This window comes from Ptychodera flava, chromosome 9 (assembly GCF_041260155.1).
Source record: "Ptychodera flava strain L36383 chromosome 9, AS_Pfla_20210202, whole genome shotgun sequence".
Taxonomy (NCBI): domain Eukaryota; kingdom Metazoa; phylum Hemichordata; class Enteropneusta; family Ptychoderidae; genus Ptychodera; species Ptychodera flava.
Window position 1 is genome coordinate 21,143,478 of NC_091936.1, and position 20,263 is coordinate 21,163,740.

At 38.2% G+C, this 20,263-nt stretch overlaps 1 protein-coding gene and 2 non-coding genes across 3 annotated transcripts; all 3 read right to left on the bottom strand.

Moving 5' to 3' along the window:
- Nucleotides 1–4,051: 4,051 nt before the first annotated feature.
- Trnav-uac (transfer RNA valine (anticodon UAC)) lies at nt 4,052–4,124 on the bottom strand. Its single transcript has one exon. It is a non-coding gene; the product is annotated as a tRNA-Val (tRNA).
- Nucleotides 4,125–6,121: 1,997 nt separating this feature from the next.
- Trnav-uac (transfer RNA valine (anticodon UAC)) lies at nt 6,122–6,194 on the bottom strand. The gene has a single exon. It is a non-coding gene; the product is annotated as a tRNA-Val (tRNA).
- Nucleotides 6,195–18,856: 12,662 nt separating this feature from the next.
- On the bottom strand, nt 18,857–19,966 carry LOC139141212 (thyrotropin-releasing hormone receptor-like). Its single transcript, XM_070710836.1, has one exon. The coding sequence runs from the start codon at nt 19,964–19,966 to the stop codon at nt 18,857–18,859; it is 1,110 nt and encodes a 369-aa protein (XP_070566937.1).
- Between the last annotated feature and the right edge of the window lie 297 nt (nt 19,967–20,263).

A 20,263-nucleotide genomic window follows, 5' to 3' on the forward strand; every position in this document is an offset into this window, starting at 1 on the left:
CGTCAGTAACTGATAAGGCAAAAATATTGTGATGTTCCGATAGGACATAGTTGTCAAACAGAGGGTATGTAGGTCGGCAGGGATTTCTTTCCAAAATATTTTTTTAAATGCTTTTTTTCAGGGGTTCAGGGCGATCAAATCCTGGTTCCAGAAAAATGTATCATACATATAAAAAGAATAAAAACACAAAAGACGTACTCGTTCAAGCAAAAATCAAATGCCAGGAAACGAACACGTGATTTTACGCGGTTTTTTCTTTCACTTCCGTGTTTAAGTAGCTCTGAAAAGTTTAGGGTCGGCATGCAAAAAATAGGGTAGGTCGCGTTATCGGAACAGCACAATTCTTTTTCCTTGGCCTAAGTACAATACCATGTTATCTCCGATTTGTACGTTCTGCATCCAGGGCCGGAAAAACTACAGTCGAGTAGTGTCTACACGATTTGATATACTAATGGCCCACCATAGCTTGCATGACGTTTACAAAATGGCTATTCGCAAGGACGTGATGAAAACCGCGTAAGTACACATGGGCGCCGCGAGTAGCGCCCTATCCCAGAGAGATGTGACTGGGAGGTACGCGATTGTGGCGGAGTACTCGAGACTCCTGAAGCAGGTCAGTCAGAATGGGCAGAGCGTTTCCAAAAGCGTGTTCGCTCGTCTTGTAACAACCACACGTACAAAGGTCCGGCTCCGCGACAACGGCGCTTGTATTTTGGATTCTGTGCACCTAGTGACACATAGCGGTGGTCGTTTTCTAAAGAAGCACAATGGCCGGTTCAACAGTGGGGCAGAGGTGTGGTAACCAACATTGATTATGTTTAATAAGACATAAAACTTTTTGAAAGCCTCTAGACGGCTTCGTACGTTTCATAATTAAGTCTTACAGAGTGTCGGAGCACAACAACTGCCGAACAATAACGAAGGATCTAGCCGAACAAGACTACGTTGTAATCCTGCCGTCTGTAGAGAATTATATCCACCAAAGATTATTGTATTCGAGATTTAATCGCATTACTGACTGGAAAGCTTCGAACTTGCTGTCCAATAAACTCAGCTTCTGTTAAGTCAACTCCGAAAGAGTTTACAAGCATCCATACTCCCCACCGCTACCTCGTTCACTTTTGACGTAGGGCGAGTGGTTCATTCCTATGATTTTACGACAATAAAAAATGTACAGTCCAAGTAGACTTTGGCAAGTTTTGGCATGTTTGCTAAATATAGTAATGAATGACTAAAACTTACCTTGAAATCATTGGATTCGATTCATTCTCGGCAAGGACGGTTTTGGCAGAAAACATACGAGCTGGCCAGGTATCAGTTCATCTCGTATACTGAGACGTCCTGTGTTGACCGGAGTCTGAATGTGCCCTTCACGGTGATTTCCTCTGGAGATGTGGTAACTACAACATGTGAACGACGTCGGATGGTTTTGAATGATGAAACTTGCGCCTCTGCAATTAAAACTACTAAACCTTGTACGCGTACGTCTGCTGACCGTCGCGTCGGCCAGAGTAGCGTAACAACCCTGTTCTCTCGACCCCAACGTCTGTGCGCGCGTACTTCTTTTGATTGTTATGCAAACGACCTAATTGTTGTTGTCATATATTTTATGCCCTCCAGGATTCAATAGCGAGAGCAATGCTGGAGTGAACAATAACAGTAGAAGTTTTTGTTGGCGCGAATAAAGTTTGAACAGTAATAGATTGAAAAGAAGTTGGAAGGCGCGTCTAAACTCTAAGAATCGATCGATATGAACCGGTTTTCGCTTTTGAGATTGGCTGCTGTTTTCTTAATTGCCCGCGGACAAAACGTTGTCTTGCTACATTATGTCAGCCATTCTACAAACAAGGTTTTTCTGGTTTGTCGTCTGATTTACATTCGATATTTGAAAACACGTCTGAACTTAATGTAACACGAAGAAAAAGAGAAATAAAGGCACGCAAAGCAAATAATGTATACTTTCTTGGTCTTGTAATTTTGCAACAGGTGGTTTCGTTACAAACAAACCCCTCTCGGCGTCAAATATCGTCCGATCAAAACGATTGGGTCGTCGTCGTAGGTCGTCATAGTATAGTCTCCCTGTTGTTTTTAGGGAATTACTGCCCGAATAAACACTCTTTGCTAGCAACTTGAAATGCAGGCGTCGAAAGGCTAGCTCTGAAAACCAACCATGCATTGTATCTTTGGATTGGGGCACTCATCTATATGGGTACCCCGGACTGTAGAACTATGAAGCACAAATTCTTAAAGTTTTCGTTAAGGTAGTATGCGCCTCGAAAGTGACAGAGTAATTTTTTGCTCAAATTTTGTTTAAAGAATCTTTCAACCATACTGTTTCAAACTCAAGAATAAAAATCGGCCCGGGGGTCATCGTGCAATTTTTGTACCAGAGAAACCAATTACCCAAGATTTACCAATATTTGAAATTCAAAATGGCCGCCATCCCTGTCTAAACTCTATGGAGAAAAATAAAATTTTCGATTTACGAAAAACTAAGACAGTGAAAAAATGTTCTTTCTCCAAGAGCTATAAAATGATCCCCACAAGTGATAGATCAGAAAAGAATTGTAAAAGTTTGAAAGTCCGAATATTTTTCTTCAGGCGCAATCTATACCGTAACCAGGGTTCAAAAGTCTACATTTCGGCGCAAATACAGGCTACAAAATATACATGTCCTACAAAATGATAGGGTCTAAACCGTGGTACATACTTACACTGTTTTTGTGATATACCAGTTATTCTGCATAGTACAGTGGGCGCGCTTCATGAATTCAGGAATCTTTGGATGTACAGAAATGCACACCGAAGTTGAATTAAGTTTCAGAACGTATATTTAGAAGGCTGTTGTTTAATCTTATCACACAATCTGAATGAATTTGAAAATGGTGAGTATTTGTAAAAGTCGTGAGAATTGCGTGAAAGTTTCATAAATTTTTGTAGACACTATCAGCCAGAAAGGTTAATTTGTACATTAATAGGAAATACACTCCACCTGTTTTGCCCAAAATATTGCGTTTTTAAATAGATGGTCGAAAATTAGAGAAATTTACATACCAGCTCCACACTGATATAAGGAATCGGCCACCACCGACGATGACCAGTTTGTAAGGATTGTCAGACTTATACTACATATAAACCCTAATTATCAATGAGTTTCATTCATGAGCTTTCTTTATCATTTTACCACGAATGTACGTTAATAATAATGCCAGGTTTCTCAAAAGTTGACCAGTGACATCTGTTGGCACACTTCAAGCGTTGGTGGCGCTCAATGCAAGAGTAGCTACAGGCCTAACGTACTCCAACAGTTTTACATTGCATTACAAGGGCGGCTGAATATTGCCGCACAAGACCAGTAAGTCATTTCATGAAGACAATTGATGTGAAAAATAGTGCAGAGCCATGGGTTTTAATAACTGTATTTGGTGCATTTTTGGTTTGACCGTTGATGTGAAATATTTTTGCAAAGGTCTTTGTCGGCTTCAATCACAATGCAGACTGTTGTGAAACATGACTGTAGCATTCTGTGGCAATATAGGGAGTTATAAGGCCCACGGCCATGAGAATCGTAGCTTAGCTGCAATGTTTGAATTTCTGCTAAAATACCACTGGGGAGCAATTTTACCACTGACTCAACATTTCAATGGACTTGCTCACACAAAAGTAATCCGTACTCAAACTGACATTAATCTAGCACCTGACAAGAGGAGTTGTTCCACTGTATGTTCTAAAATCGGAAACTTTAGCTCAATGCTACTGTGGTGTGGAGTGGAGTACTGTGGAAACATTAATCACAGGCCTTGTGCCATTTAACGTTGAGATTTTGTAAGAAAAGTTTTTCTTTGGCAAATCATAATATTAGAGACAACAAACACGTGTCTTTACGTTATTTTGGATACAAACACAGTTTTCTTTCAGTACCAATTCAGTGTTCTTTGTTTTACGTACTGTAGTAAGTTACACCGTCCGGTTGTCGCAGTTACTTAGATGTAGAGCGCCACCAGTGTTCCGGCAGTACAAATCGACGAGCTTATCCAAAAGAAAGCGCGCATGATTCCGCTGAGGATCGAACTCAGGACCTTCTGCGTGTAAAGCAGACGTGATAACCGCTACACCACGAAACCCGTGCTCAATTGTAAGACCAAAATTAAGATTTAGTCACTTTCTGCACAGTTAATATCTTTTTTTCATACAAGGATGTGTGGTTGTTCAAATTGTTTATACCACGTTGCGATGTAAATAAGGCAACAAACACTTCAGAGTAGATCCTCCATGTTAGATTCATTTCAATATACTTTAAATACTACACAGGTATTTCATTAGACTTGGTTCAAGTCGGTGAATTTAAAAAAAATTAAACGATTTATAATAGTTTCTCTTGTGTCTCTCCTATTTCATACAAACCTATCCGGAATTTGGCAGCTCACGCCAGTTTTTCCCAGCGATTGAATGCGTCACGTTTGAGTCTGCGCAGTAGTGAGTTACTCCGCTGTATAGCGTTCACCCTACTCATTGCGTCCACTCACGCGCGCGTTTCACATGAAAGCAGAATACAAATCATTGTGTTCACTCCACTCAAACATTAACAAATCACAGACTTGAACCAAGTCTAGTATTTCATGACTAAACTGCAAAAACATCAATACGCTGTGTAGCTCGCGACTCGTCATAAAACAATCGTTGAAAAAGTCTCAGGTATTGAGGTCCTTATCGTTGAGAAAAAATTGCTTTCACTAAGTATGCTTCAACAATAAGCGAACAGTATAATTTTGTGGTGCAAGTGAAAAGCATGGGAGTGTTCCTTGGGATCTGAAGACTGAGGTTACAAATTTGATCCTTTCCGAGAACTTCGTTATCCTCACGAATCGAAACTACAAATGAGAAGTGTCTTCAGTGTTCCCGGATACAATACATTAATTCTTGTCAGTCTTTTTCCGCCGATGTTTTGTTTTTCATTAATTTATTAACAACAAAATGTAATTAAAGTAGTATGCGTCTCGAAAGTTAAACATCTAAACTTTTTGCTCAAACTTTCCTAAATTAAACTTTGAAACTTTCGATCATTCTCTTATCAAATCAACAATTAAAATCAGGGGTACGGTCACAGTGCAAATAAAGTTTGGAACAAGCAAAACGAATTACTCAACATTTTGCGATATTTGAAATATAAAATGGCCGCCATCCTGTGTTAACTCTATGGGGTAAAATTAAAATTTGAATTTTCGAAAAAGTAAGACAGTGGAAGTTTTTCTTTCTTCAAGAGCTTTAAAATGAGCTCAAGAAATGGTAGATCAGAAAAGAATTGTAGAAATTTGAGAGTCCGAATATCTGTCCCCGAGGCGCGTTCTACCTTAAACTGCCTCTAACAGATCGTTTTTTTCCACGTGAGACCTCCCTTTAAATCACCAAAACTGTGCAGGTTTGTGGACGAAGCTCTGGTTTCAAAACTTTCATAAAACTCTTTACTTACCAACAATGTTTGCTTTAAAGCCCCGTAAGCCGTAATTCTGTTCCATCTGCGACATACAGTATTTTTGTGTCGAAATACTCGGTGTTTAGTGTGTTTATTCAGCCTGTTTTCATGTAATATCCCATGTTTTATTGTTGATATTTATTTCAGTCCGGACAAGAATTAATTTGTCAACAATAACATTGCATTTTGTACAAAATCCATGGTACGAAACTTGCATCGACGGTGTTGGAAAAGTTAGTCACGTCCGTCCATTTAAATTCATTTTAGGGAGACGATCTTTTTGCAGACAGGTTAAATTGATTAGCATAAACGTTAAAATTCTAATTCTCATACTTAGCAGTCGTGATGTTTAACGAAATCCTTCCGCCATAATAAAATACGCGAGCAAAATGATTAGAAATTGTCCAAACTCTAAAAATTCTTATAATGTACTATTTCGAATGTGTTTGGAGAATTTAAACATAAACAACGAAGTATGCAAAGAAAAATTTACATTTCCAATCAAACAAATGGACTATACGCTGCGCCAAACTCCAATATGTGGCGTCGAGAAGGCAATGAAGGAAGACAGTGATCACAAGTATCTATCGTGTTATGTGTTGCTGATCATGCATTTCGGCCACGAAATGCCGCCAAAAAGGTACTGCGTGGTTCCGCTGAGGCTCGAACTCAGGACCTTCTGCGTGTAAAGCAGACGTGATAACCGCTACACCACGAAACCCCTCTGACAAATCAAGTGACAAATATTAAACTTTTTTAAACGATCAAAATTATACCACTTTCTAAGATCGATTTGATTCAACGAGTGATTATGACAAATAGAAAAGTTTCGGAAATAAAATAATCCTTAAAGGTGTAGCCATGTTTTTTTGATACGTATTCGGAGAACTATTGCAATGAAAAGTAGGAAGGAGATAAAATTCAAGAGTTGGTGAAGACATGACGACAGTAGTATCGATCCCAAGTTTCAAGTTCTCTGCCATTAATCTGTTGTCAATATTATAATTGTCCACACAATTCGCATCGAATTCTTACCACAAATAGGTGAATATTTGTCTGTTGTTCAGCATTTATGTCCTGTAAATGGCCCGAAGTACTTTTCACTGAACCCGTCGTCGAAGATATCATCACAGCGCCATCATGTCCCAAAGGCGCCATCAGATTACTTTGTCGTATTCTTTCTTGTTTTATTATGGTCATATCTGATGTGCCTATGGAATACCATGCAATAATTCGATACACTGTGGTTTCCCACAACACGGCATCACTTCAATCCCTGCTGTTTTGTTTGTCCCAGAGGGGAAATGCCATCGGGAGGTAATACACATGAACTGTTGTTTTGGCCTCCCTTTGTCGCCTCAGGGATAGATTTTGACAAGGAAAATGTTGACAGAATGTAAACTTTTGACCTCTCTTACATTTTTACTCTGGTTCGCCCGTTGACTCAAAATAAGTTTTTTTTCATCCATTATTGTACAGATAATGTTGAGTTTTGACATAATTATATTTGGCCAAAACTTTGTTTTTAATTTTATCAAAATCGGAAATTAAATTTCCCCATATAGTTTACGGAGGGATGGCGACTGGGTTTGGAATTTAATGTCGGTAAATGTTGGGTAATTTTCTTTTATAGTACCAAAATTGGAAAATTTCCACCGTCACCCCCGATTTTTCGATAGTTTCCTTCGGGAAATTTGAGCAAAAGTTTCAGCCTTTCAGTTTAGAGGCGCGTCCGACCTTAATAGAAAAACCTATAATATACGATCGAGCTCATCTTTGTACGTCTGTCTGATTTTCCATCTGAGTGCTAGTACTTTTGCTTTTGTTCTACCGCGGTGGAGCGGTGGCCTTGCAGCGATGCCCACTCTCGATCTTAAAGTCTAGATGAAAGGTTTCTGCCACCAAAAGAGCTCTCGACGGAAGGTAATCTGACGCTTGTTCACACAGTAGGAGGCTCGTGAGTGTTTCACACGGACAAATACTCATTAAACCCTATTTTCAGTCTCTGGTGACCCCCAATCATTAAGCCAATCCATCGGGTGTGTGAGTATACTTAGAAAGGGGGACCGGGTTGCATAAGTTGCGAATGTGATGTTGATTTAATTCTTTGAGAGAACCTTGTGTTTGATTTCTGTATTCAGACCAAAACATGTCGTATATTCAACTGGAGCATAATCGTACTTGTCTATGCAACGTTTGGCAACCCTTCAGCGCACTCATCTCCAAGAGTTCGCAAGAGGAAAACCTCAAACAGCTCTTACACATAATAAAACATAAAGTTTCCTTGGAAATGCCCTTGGGAATAGGGTGGATCGTTTCGGGAACTTTTTAAATTTATTTAGATGTGACTAATCCAAAAACCAACAAAAATTGGCAAACCATGCATGATTTTTGAAAATGTGGAAACATAATATCGATGGGTTTTTAGTATGGTTGAGCGTGTTACCGGGAACTCACATATTCTTATTTGGCCTGATTCATCCGTAAGGCTGAGTGGTTCAGCTCACTTTTCTAAGCAGTAGGTATCATAAAATTTGCTAAACGCTTTTGAAACACATGTGATAGATAGAAAAAATAATTAAAATTTGATTCACAAACATTTATAAGGGTAGGTCACAGGTTTAAGGTTGTATGCGCTTCGGAAGTGAAAGACTTAAACATTTGCTCAAACTTTCCTCAAGGAATCTTTCACCATTCTCTTTCAAAATCAAGAATAAAAATCGGGGGTCATCGTGCAAATTTTGGTACTTGAAAAACAAATAACCCAAGATTTACCGATATTTAAAATTCAAAATGGCCGCCATCCCTGTGTTAAGCCTATGGAGAAAAATGAAATTTCGAATTTAGAAAAAACTAAGCCGGTAAAAAAGTTTTCTTACACCAAGAGCTTTAAAATGAACCCCCACAAGTGGTGTATTAGAAGAAAATTGGAAAAGTTAGAGAGCCCGAATATCTGTCCCCGAGGCGCGATCTACTTTAAAACTTTCTACATTGGCTTATAGAGTTTGATTTAGTCATTCTAGGTTTTAGAACCTATTAGCACTGAGAAATTCCTTGGATATGCAAATAAGGCATCAATGAAATGATTGCACGCCTAAATTCTTTCAGGGTTATATGCACATCTTTACATGACCCGTATCTTTAGGAAAATTTGTCGCATTCGATTGCAGCACCTATATATTATCAGGTTTTTTCATCGTTTTCTTGTATGTTGCAACACTACTCACTTGTGGTGCATGATCTAATTGGCGAATTTACGTTTGTTTCAGCTATACATGCATCATTTTACACACAAGCCATAAGTTTTGTATTGTGAATATTTCTGCCAAGTTGGGTAAATTTAGAGTAACAACGTTTGGCAAACACATCCCTTAAATAATACTTTTGCAAATTACATTACTTACGTAAATTACTTCAAGCGATCGCAGACGAATGAGAACTAGATAATTTGATAATTTGACTAGCAAATGTGAGAGATACTGTGAATCATCGTTTGAAACGACATACAAGCACATGCACGAAAGTTAGAAATATTCATAACACAGGCCCAATGCGTTGGAATAGCTTTCAGTCAAAGCTCCAACGAAGCTCCAACATGACAGGTTCTACCTCTAGGCTATCAGTCGGTACAGTCCGTACAGTTATACGTTATCGTTAGAAATTTTTCCTGACCTAAAATTATTTGTCAACGATAACGACGCGCCTCACCAATATAATGGTTACACTCGCCAAGCCGAATACTGGGTATTTCAGCATACCTTAGAGAATTGACGGATAAATCTGACCTTTTAGATTCAGAAAATGTATAGATTCCAGAAAGTGTATGGTTGCTTGGGCGTTATGAAGATCTTTTTATAGTTTATTTATTGTCTATGGTAATATGACTGAAAAGTGAACACTTCATTGCCCGAGTCTTTATTGTCGTTCTTGGCAGACTTTTGTCACCTGTCCATCTCTTCACGTCATAACAAAAATCTACGAGACTACAAGAAACCAAGTACATCGAAAGAAGTGAGATTGAAGAACAAACATTCATATGAAAAGCGCAGTGTAGTCGAACACGGTAAAAGCAAACAACAATACCTGTATATCTCGAAAATTTTGCAACCTTACAGCAACCGATCACTTAGCTATTTATGGAAGAGGAAACGCTATACAAGGTTGATTTATGCTATAGTTTGGTTACGGTAGAACGTTTCGCTCTTCGATTATCCGATTATACGAGATTGTTTCATTTTCCCGTCATGATTAGAATACTTGTTTTCTACTTTGTGAATTTCACAACTGATAACAATAGAGAAATAATTATCAAAGCTGTTTCCTCTGGGCTTTCATTAGAAAACTCAACGGGAAACCTCAGTATAGTAACGATGACAGGGGAACGCCTCCAACTAGGCAACACATTGTTGTTTGTTGTCAGCTAAATCCCCATTGAGTGATGACTTGCGATTCAACTGAAACAAAGGGAGCGGAAAGGGATAAATTCATCACGAGGGTCGGAATTTTTTTAATGACTTTCCCGCGATGTATGTATGTACGTACGTATGTATGTATGTATGTATGTATGTATGTATGTATGTATGTATGTATGTATGTATGTATGTATGTGTGTGTGTGTGTGTGTGTGTGTGTGTGTGTGTCTGTTTGTCTGTGTCTGTGTGTCTTGCGCCCGCGCGCCCAGGCACGATTAATTCATACTCCAGGAAAACCCCTTTCATTGTCGAGCATTTCTGCATCTAAAGTGTGATAATTGCCAAATATTAATGAAGTAGAGTTGATTATAATATTTGGATTAAGTAATATAGATTATGTCAATAATTCTGGGGTGACACCTTGGAAACTAGTTTAAATGTTTAAACTGCATTTAAAGAGCTACTCAGCAAATGAACCAGCTGCCCCAAGCTGCAAAATTACAGATTTCAAAAAAAGACGTTTCAGAATTCTTTAGATGATCCTTACCAACAAATGATTTTACTTGACGGGTAGTCAAATTTTTACAATTATTTTCTGGTCTATCAAGTGTTACACCAAAAAATAATTGTAAAAAATTGAGAGGCCGAGGTTCTGTCCCAGAGGTGCATTCTACCTTAACACATTAAGCTGATTTTTTTCACCTCTAAAACAGTAGCATCATTGAAACATTCTGAACTACAACGCTATACAAGGACAAAACTCATGTGTTTTGCCTCATCGTAAGAAAAAAGCTGCAAAGTAGGCCATGGCTACCCCCTCTCGACTTCCTGTTATTTTTAACACCTACAGTCATGTAGTTGGATCAGAATTTTGCTTTGCTGTGGATCATACACGTTGCTAAATCATAATCGTGGTGCAGCTGCCTTGGAAAATGCGATGTCTACCTCCGAACCGCTAGTTCCTAGTTCAAACATACATTGCAATATATACAACAACAAATATGTGTGTCAATAATATCGTGCAACGTGATGCGGAAGCGTATTCGTGCCACATTTGTAAAGAAAAAAACGATTAAAAAATTCTCGTAATTACGAGTTTTGAATTCTCGTAATTACGAGTTTTTGATTCTTGTAATTACGAATTTTAATTTTCGTAATTACGAGAATCAAAATCTCGTAATTACGAAAATCATACTCTCGTAATAACGAGATTTTTTTCTTGCAAAATTACGAATACCCTTCCGTAGCAACGTTGTTTGTACACCATGGATATATCTGTATCCAGAACCACCGGGAATACGGTAAAGCTTCAGTGGCGTTAAATCTTGATGAATTGTCCAGGGTGGTTCCTGTTTCTACTCCCTAATCATGTCAAAATGTCTATTATACAGTTGAGCTTGTCAACCGATCGTGTATTTGTGTAATGTCAGAAGTTACCACAGGGTACAGCAGGCACTGTTCGTCCAGGAGTCATGATCAATAAATGTCGTGTGTATTACTCGTTTTTTTTCATTATACAAACCTTACCAATGTCGTGTGTGTGCCTATTACTTTACCCTAGCTATCTCTGTAAAGTAGATCAAAGAAAGCAGTCCATACTTCTTAATTACCCTCCCTAATCGCCTTCATTACATCATGGAGATAGAGAGCCTCCATGATTACATGTAATTTGTTCTCCCGATCACCAACGTGGGGGAATTATCTCCCTGACCAAATAACTGGTTAGCAGCTCATAAGGTAATATGAGCTGCTAACGAGTTATTTGGTCAACTCTGCTTGTACAGAAGGCATTGCTTTGTTGACAAGTGAATCCTGGTCCAGGTAGAATTAAAATTGAGGTTGTAACAGTGTATTGTACACGTACAGAAGCGATGTTGACAAGCTAAATACTTGTGCTTTTTTTCAACATGCTTTGAGGAGGAGGGCAGGAACCTACGATTGGTATACTAACCAAAATAAGGAAAAATCATCATGATTTAAAGCTTCTGAAAGATTTTAACATCACTTAGAAGAAGCTGTGATAACGAAGAGAAAACAGACAAAACCACAAATGATTGGAGTCTTGTTCGAGGACAATCATCAATGTAGAATGTGTGTTCCTTTTCTCAGAAAAAATTGAGTATATCGCTCTGAAAAATTATTGTCAGTTCCGCAATGCGTCTCTCGTGTTTCTATTTGTAAAAGACAGTGTCTCCATAGAGAACGAGAGTGTTCAACATCGTGGTGCTCAAATTGTCTCTTTTGTATCGAGAAATTTTTTTACGGGAAAAAGACACCTGAGGCTGATGGAGTTATGTCCATATTACACGTTTGACGCATCAGTATGAACAAAAACTCGCCAAGATTTTATTTCGTTATAATAGAAATACGTCGACTTCAAATTCGGAGGACTCTGTTATAGTATTCATCCCCGCTAATGTGTACATATTTCACTGAGAGATAACATTGTGGCTTTAATTTCGACCAACTTAAACAGATATCGTGTACGAATGTGTGTGTGTGTCTGTGTGTCTGTGTGTGTGTCTGTGTGTATATATACATACATACATACATACATACATACATACATATATATGTGTATATAAATATATATACATATATACATATGTATATATGTATATACATATATATTGGCTGTTATAGTATATATATATATATATATATATATATATATATATATATATATATATATATATATATATATATATATATATATATATATATATATATATATATATATATATATATATGGCTGTTGGAGTAACGCACACCTGCGATCAAAGAGCATATATTGACAGTTATAACATAAGACTGCATGATTTAACTTTACATATGTCTCGGCGCAGTTATTTGAGCCGACACTTTTTTCGTGAATACACAATCATTCATTAGTAATTAGCTCGCTCAGTTCTGATGTAGCACTCCCAACGGATTCATATAGAATTGTTAATGTAAATTGTTACTATTTTGTTCGGGAAAGGGATATGAATTAATTATCTTCACTTTCTTATTTGAATGAGTGCGTCATGGAAAACTATACCAGGATCTCGCCCTCCTTCGAATCAAGGCTCCTCTTTTCAAAACTTTGCGCATATATATATATATATATATATATATATATATATATATATATATATATATATATATATATATATATATATATATATATATATATATATATATATATATATATATATATATATATATATATATATATTGTGTATGTGATATTATCTTTATGTTTTATTGACCTTTGCTGATGCCGAATGTCATGAAAACGCTCATCGGGCGATCTCTGTAGGTCAGCTGTACATTAGAAGCATAAACTTTCACTTGAAACGAATGAATACAACTAAATAACATTTCTTGCAAAAATAAATCGATGAGAAATTTGTTCTCTTGTACTCTGATGTAAGACAACGCTACAAGCAGAGTGTCAGGGACGTTGTTCTTAGGAGTAGACCTATCGAATCTTTGGAGTGGGTGGGCAAGGATGGCTAGATGGGAAATTTTGAAAAACTACATTGATGATTTCTAAAAACATGACACGAATAGAAAAATAACAAACGGTAAATGATGTATTGAAAACCGTGAATCCTAGACCAACTCAAATTTGTAGAGATTTCTAACAACGCCTTCCAAATATGAAATAACCTCTTCTCCCCCTCAACTCATCATTTTCCACCAACATTTAGAAGAAAGCAAAAGACCATGACTATAGTGATGTGCAATCTTTATTCAAATGCTTTGGCCTCAACCCATCACAAACAAGTAACGTACATGAAACAGAGATATGAAGCAAAGAAAGAAAACCGAATATACAATACTATTTTAACTATTTAACTGCGAAAGAAACTCATCACGAGGTTTGAATGCTTTCTGTACAAAAATAGACAGCTAATATAGAGTACTCTGGTTTTTAGATGCCAAAAGAGCGATAAACTTATCATGTGTGGGATAAAGTCGAAATCTTTCCGAAATTTAATTCATTCTACAGTGCTCATATAAAGGACAGAACAGTGCAAAGTGACATTCGTCTTCTACAACTGACACATTTTTATTTAAACAAAAGCAACATACTCTTTGTTCGACTGGAAAAATGGGTTTTGAATGCTCAATAGCCAATGTATAACTTGATGAGCGGAGTTTAGCCAGGTCAAATTTTAATTTCGTAATTCTGATGGAAGATAAATATAACTCTGGTTCCAATAAAGACATGTACGAAGTCTCTGCGGCTCTTGTAAATTGTCCGACCATTCTCACCTGTAACAGTCTTGTATTCTTATTCGAAATACACTTAAAAGAGCCTTTCTATTCCCCACCTGCTCTTCAAACCAAATCCGTATTTAAATAATAAATCTTTTACCTTTGTTACACAGGGTAATCCTCCCAACAGAATCTAATCTTTTTATAACATATACTAACAAGCTCTCGGATAACGAGTGGTGTTCATTTCTATAAGTTTTAACCAATAGGAAATGCAACGCTTCATATACTTACATGAAAAAGGAAATCTCCCACATTCATCTAATAGGACTCCTGAGTTTACACTTGAATTTGCACCTAATAGAAAACGACACCAACTAAACTAAACTCTCTCTGTGTCGAAACAATAATCAAATCCCCACATTTCAGCACCGTAATAGATCACAGACACAACTGACGTGTCAAAAAGCGTAAACGCTGCTTTTAAAGGTAAACCTCCTAACTTCTTGATAACTATTTCAATCTGATGCAGCGCCTTTTCCCCCTTAGTTGTAATTTATGTTTTGCAGGTGTCCGGGATAGCTGGATGAAACTGATATTCCAAGACCAAAACTATGAACTGTGTTAAGAAATTGTGACATACATAGTTGATTTAACAATGGAAAATACGAACAATAAAATTTAAAAAAAACCTGAATTTTAAACTTCTTATTTATGGATGATATTGAACTATCGCGCTCATTTATTTATGGTTGTCATTTTTACGATGAATACAAAAAGGAAATGGCTTAAACATTTCTCGTCAGAAGAGTCACTATTCAAACTGTACAACTGTAGTGCCAGCTTCTTGTGGAATCGTTACCACAATATCATATTTAATGACCTTATGGTAGAACATATCTATATCTCTACAGAGAAATTTTAAACGTTTGCTCTTACATGTATTTGGCTCAAGGAAAGTTTATAAAGTCTTCTCTTTCGTGGTCAAATATAAACCCCACAGGGACCAAAATGCAAAGATTATCATTAGAAAAATAAATTACCCAAAGTTTACCAACTAACTACAAGTTTACTACTGCGTCCAGTATGTTAATACCTTCATGTAATAAATAAATTAGACTTTTAATCGAAGCAAGACAGTGTAAAACTTACTCGCCAGGTTCCAAAATGAGTATAACCCTGTTGAGTTGAAAACCAGCAGAGTACTGTAAACATTTAGGCGTCCTAAAAACCGTCCCCGGGGCACATTCTGCTTTAAATCAGTCTCACTAATGCAACAGCTTTGAGAACAGATCACTGTCAATATATAATAAATATGAAAGTGTTTGAGGGCAATCGTGACTTTCACCGACATCCAGAGAATAGCGGAAGTCGTGATGTGGTTTATGTAATTTGTTCCGCAGCGTAAGACTTTGAAAGCTTGAGCACAGCGTCTTCCTAGTGACGAGGAATTTAGAAACAAATACGTTGAAGTACTTACGTGGGAGCTCTGTTAACTTCAACGTCTTGATTTTATTGTAAATGCGCCTCGCAGACATGTTTATGTAGATCCATTGTTAACCCTTTGAGTGCCGTATTTTTTTCCACCAAAATTTCAGTGCAACATTTTACCAATTTTTATGAACTTTTCTTTAATTTTTCTCATGATTTTTGACCAAACTTACACAACATTTCATTGGCCACATTTTTTCATCAAAACTTTGGCAAAAATCTGACAAGATTGACTTAGGTATATTTTATAAGGCTTACAAAAATTGATTTTGGCGTTCAAAGGGTTAAGCCTGTATAGCTAATACGGCTTTCACAGTTTTGTTTTTACGAAGATCAAAAATTTAGTTTTTCGCATAAAAACTAGTTCAGTTGTTCCACATTTCTTGTGAAGATGTCAGTTGCCATGGAAACGTCTCATGATGACTTGTCCATTACCTTTTGTCTAATTTCTGATGATTGGAAGTATTAATTCCTAATGGAAATACACATTTTCTGGGTATCCTTGACTACAGGATACTTTATAATCTTTGAAGGCCAACCTGTAAGCTACTCTGAAACCAATGCCATAAACAAGCCGTCTTGTTTCGGCCGCTCCTCTAGTTCAATATCATCGATCATTTCAATGCAGATTGCCTGATAGAGCCGTAAAAAGAACAGTGTTATAATTGATATTGGCTGGATGATTTTCTAAATTACTCTTTAATATTAAACTCTGCATGTGGTAACACTTTCAATAATCTTCGGGGCAGGTGAAAGATTACATGCACACAATGTATGACATTCATACCTGGCGTGTCTTTTGGATGAAATTAACAATCAAGATGCAAACAAAGCAAACAGCAAATAGGTCCGTCCCGGAGGTGGGATATACTAGCATCAGAACGAGTTTCTTGTTGCCTGTTTATTTCATTTGAATAATTTTAACTTTGACATTCCTATGTAAAGATTTATGCTACCAAACTTTGGTTTCTTGGTCCAAGCACTGGTTTTGTAAAGAGTTCTAATACATTATGTTATGTTATTTGTCATGTGATGACTGTAAGCTAAGCGCTATCACTACACACTATCTGATGCGTTTGATTGCCTAGTGTGTCAGCAAGTAAGGGTAAGTTACTAATCTGTGGACGCTATCTTGGAGGAAAATGCATCTATCAGACACATAGACCTGGAAGAACTGTTTTCTACTTTGGACAGTCTGTGCTTGACTCAACATAGTTGGTAGTCCTTGTGCAAATTAACATCTGCTCTCAGGGTATGGCTACAGACAGCACTGTCGCACACATAGGGAAATGCATGCACGTTGCTGTTAACGGCCAAGATACAGTCAGAGTTTAGCCTGAGTACTACAATTACATGCAAATCACTCGCTGACACGTCATGACCTAATGGAACACATAGCATATTTAAATAATAAGCTGGTACCAAATTTTATTGAAATCGGTCGAAAATGTTTTAGAGAGGATTCCTAACGACAAAACATTGTACCAAAATGGTCACTTCCTGGTCATATTGAAAAGTATTGTAACACATCCTAATATGCATTTGACGTTTGTGATAATTCACCTTTCCGGTACCATGTCTGAAAAGAATGCGATAAGGCGGGACTTAGTAATGAGTTCAAATATGAACATCGGACTAAAGTGGCCACCTTTGAGGCATATTTTGAACGCCTTCTCCAGCAATTAACATGCTTAAATGTCTCATACTATATTGTCGCTTTTCAGACTTTAGGGCAACTCCGAGAAATGACTTCGGACATTAATCATTTCCACCGGATTCAAACATGAAACCTTTGGCATCTACTCGCAGAAATGAAAATCCTACAGCCATATTGGATTGTGCCATGAAGACACCCAAAACAGAAATGCAATGCAGATTGTCCACGTTCAAAATGGAAATGGTCTCTCTTAGTTATTCCCACGCGCAGTATTTCAATCTCGATAAGTTCATAATAATGATATCCACAAACACCAAAATGTGAATAATTTCACTTAGTATTTTCAAATTTCATCAGGGTGTAGGTTTATCACAATCGAATTTGCCATTCTTATGAAATATCGAACTACACAAACTCATACGGCCATGACTGTCATGTACGAACACTGGAACTCAACCAAAATTAGAGATGTGACGGCTGGCGAAGTTATTCCTGTAAAAATCTACCAGCCAAGACCAGAATTTCATGCTATTTATTGCTTCAAATTCTATTTCACTTCGATTCACAGGGCAAGAGAGCAGGGATTTAACATTTTAGCATGCGTGGTTTAGGGAGTCGATTAACATACAAAATCTAACGTTTTTTAAACAACAATAAAATGCCTTGCATATGGACTCTAATCAAGGCAAGATAAATGTACTCAGAATGTCAGAATGTTGACGCAGTTTTCGCCTTACGGCGAAAACTTCTTGCGTAAACTTCAGTAAAAGAGAAATTTTCAATCCACAAAATTTAACTTTTTACGTATTTGAATTACCCAATGACTCAATACCAGCCTTTCTTGTTAGATAACAGCGGCAAATGAAACAAATGTCATTTCAGAAAAATCAGATAAAAGGTTCTTTTAAACTAACGGGAGACATTAAATCCCTCCTTAGAATTGCAGTCTCAATACTTGTTTCACTTTGTCTTCCTTGTGCGTGTGATTTCCTGATGACGTAGCAGCCGTATTGTATTAGACAAATTTTCCGTCTTCGCTCCCGAGAATTTTCGAACGAAAAAAAAGATGTTTGCGACTCACTGAACGAAATACAAAGGCAAGGAGGAAATGCAAACAATATAGTAGAGTCGTACAAATATGCCGGAGGAACGATAAAGAGAGTTGACAGAAGGAGAGTGAGGAATATTATAGACCATCGTATAACATTAAATAAGTGTGTTTCCTGATCAGGATATTTTTCTTTACAGGCCTAAGGGCTTTAGATACAAGCTGTGTCAACCACGTAAAGTCACTGAACAGAAAGGGAGAGATCACAGTTGGAGCACTGGACAAATTTAATACTTGTCAGGTAAAAAACTAAGAGGATTGGTTTTTGGTAGCAACGGTGCTGCTGCTGCGGATGAGGAGAAAGCATAGTAAAACAGTGACGACTGTGATGGGTGATGACACGGGCGCTGTCTTGAGGTAGCGATGCCTGTGGTGATGTGGTGGTGGTGGTTGTGATGTTTGTGGTACGATGCTAGTCGTGTCGTGAAAATCATCTTTTTGAGTCATATTGCGGCATATGAAGATTGAGGCATCTCAAAAATCAGGGAACGAAAGTTGACGGACGAGCTTTAAATGGCGTCTCTTTCTGTAGTGACACGGCTTTGCCGAGTTGTTGATCGCGCTGTGGGGGATGGCACATCCAACGGAACGACCGTGCTCGAAGGTTCATTGTACAGAGCGTGTCTCAGAGCTTGTCTCATGACTTTTGATCTAAGGGAATACACTATCGGGTTGACCGCACTTCCAAAAAGACCGACGGAGTGCCAAAAGTGTACTTGAAATGGATTCCTGCCATTAAACCTGTTATTCGTGAATATGTTCAGAATGAAAGCAATGGGAAACGGCATGTACAATACGAAAAACAATACTACAATCGTTACACAGATACGTGTGGTGGCAATGTTCTTCTTCAGGCCGTTGTCAGTGCTGCCTCCGTTGACTTGGCCGGAATGTGCATGTACAGCAGCCGTTGTTCGTTTAGTCACCAAGTAGATTCTGAAGTATGATATAGCAATGATCACAAATCCAACCAATATTAAGACCGGCAGAAACGCCTCCAAGTTTTCATCGGTGGCTCCTTCCCGTGCAAAAAACGATAAACAGTTTCTCGATACACCTCTGCTGGCGATGTAGGTGCCAAAACCCACGCCTGAGACAGAGCTTACTACAATGCAAGCTGTCACAAGGCGCCACTGAAGTTGTTTCGTTGACTGCCCACTACCGATGACTACGGCGCGGGTGAAGCTAATTGTTATCAGACTGACAAGAGATGCAGCGATGGATCCGTTTACCAAGAAGAGCTGAGTGTAACACAAGGCACGGGTCAGTGATGAACAAATGTCGTAAGACCCCGTCAACGCTTTCAGGGTGGTGTGGACGCGTACCGGGGCCGCGATGATGCAGACCAGGAGATCCACCGTTGCGAGGCAGACGAGTTGTATGTTAGGAGGGATGCGTAACTTCTTGGTAGCACACACCAGTGCAATCACGGTAGCGTTGCCCAAACCGCCGATAAGTGTGGTCATCAGCAGGACGGCAACGCTGGATGACAATGTGATCCTGCTCACCGAGGTGCCTGCGTAGAACATAGGTGTGTCGCCGACAACGACGACGAAGGATGCATTCAAGAGTGGTTCAAAATCCTCGCAGTCGCCAGACAGAGTCAGGTTGGCGTCCATCACGACAGTATCTCAGATAAAGATGCTACGTGTTTGTCGAGGAAGGGTTTCGGCGTGAAGAACGCTCCGATGTTGAATGTGGCTATATTCACATTTCTCACGTGACTGCTATTACAAATAATAGCCGGTCGGTCAGAGGAAATTTATGAAACACGTCATAAGACGAACAGCCAATATTTTTGCCGAAGAAACATCACCACCAACCATCACCGTCTGTACCAGGTAAATGACACTGTATATTTTTTTGTATATTATGGAGTATAATTAGGAAAGTCCGTATTCATGTTTTTTCCCCTC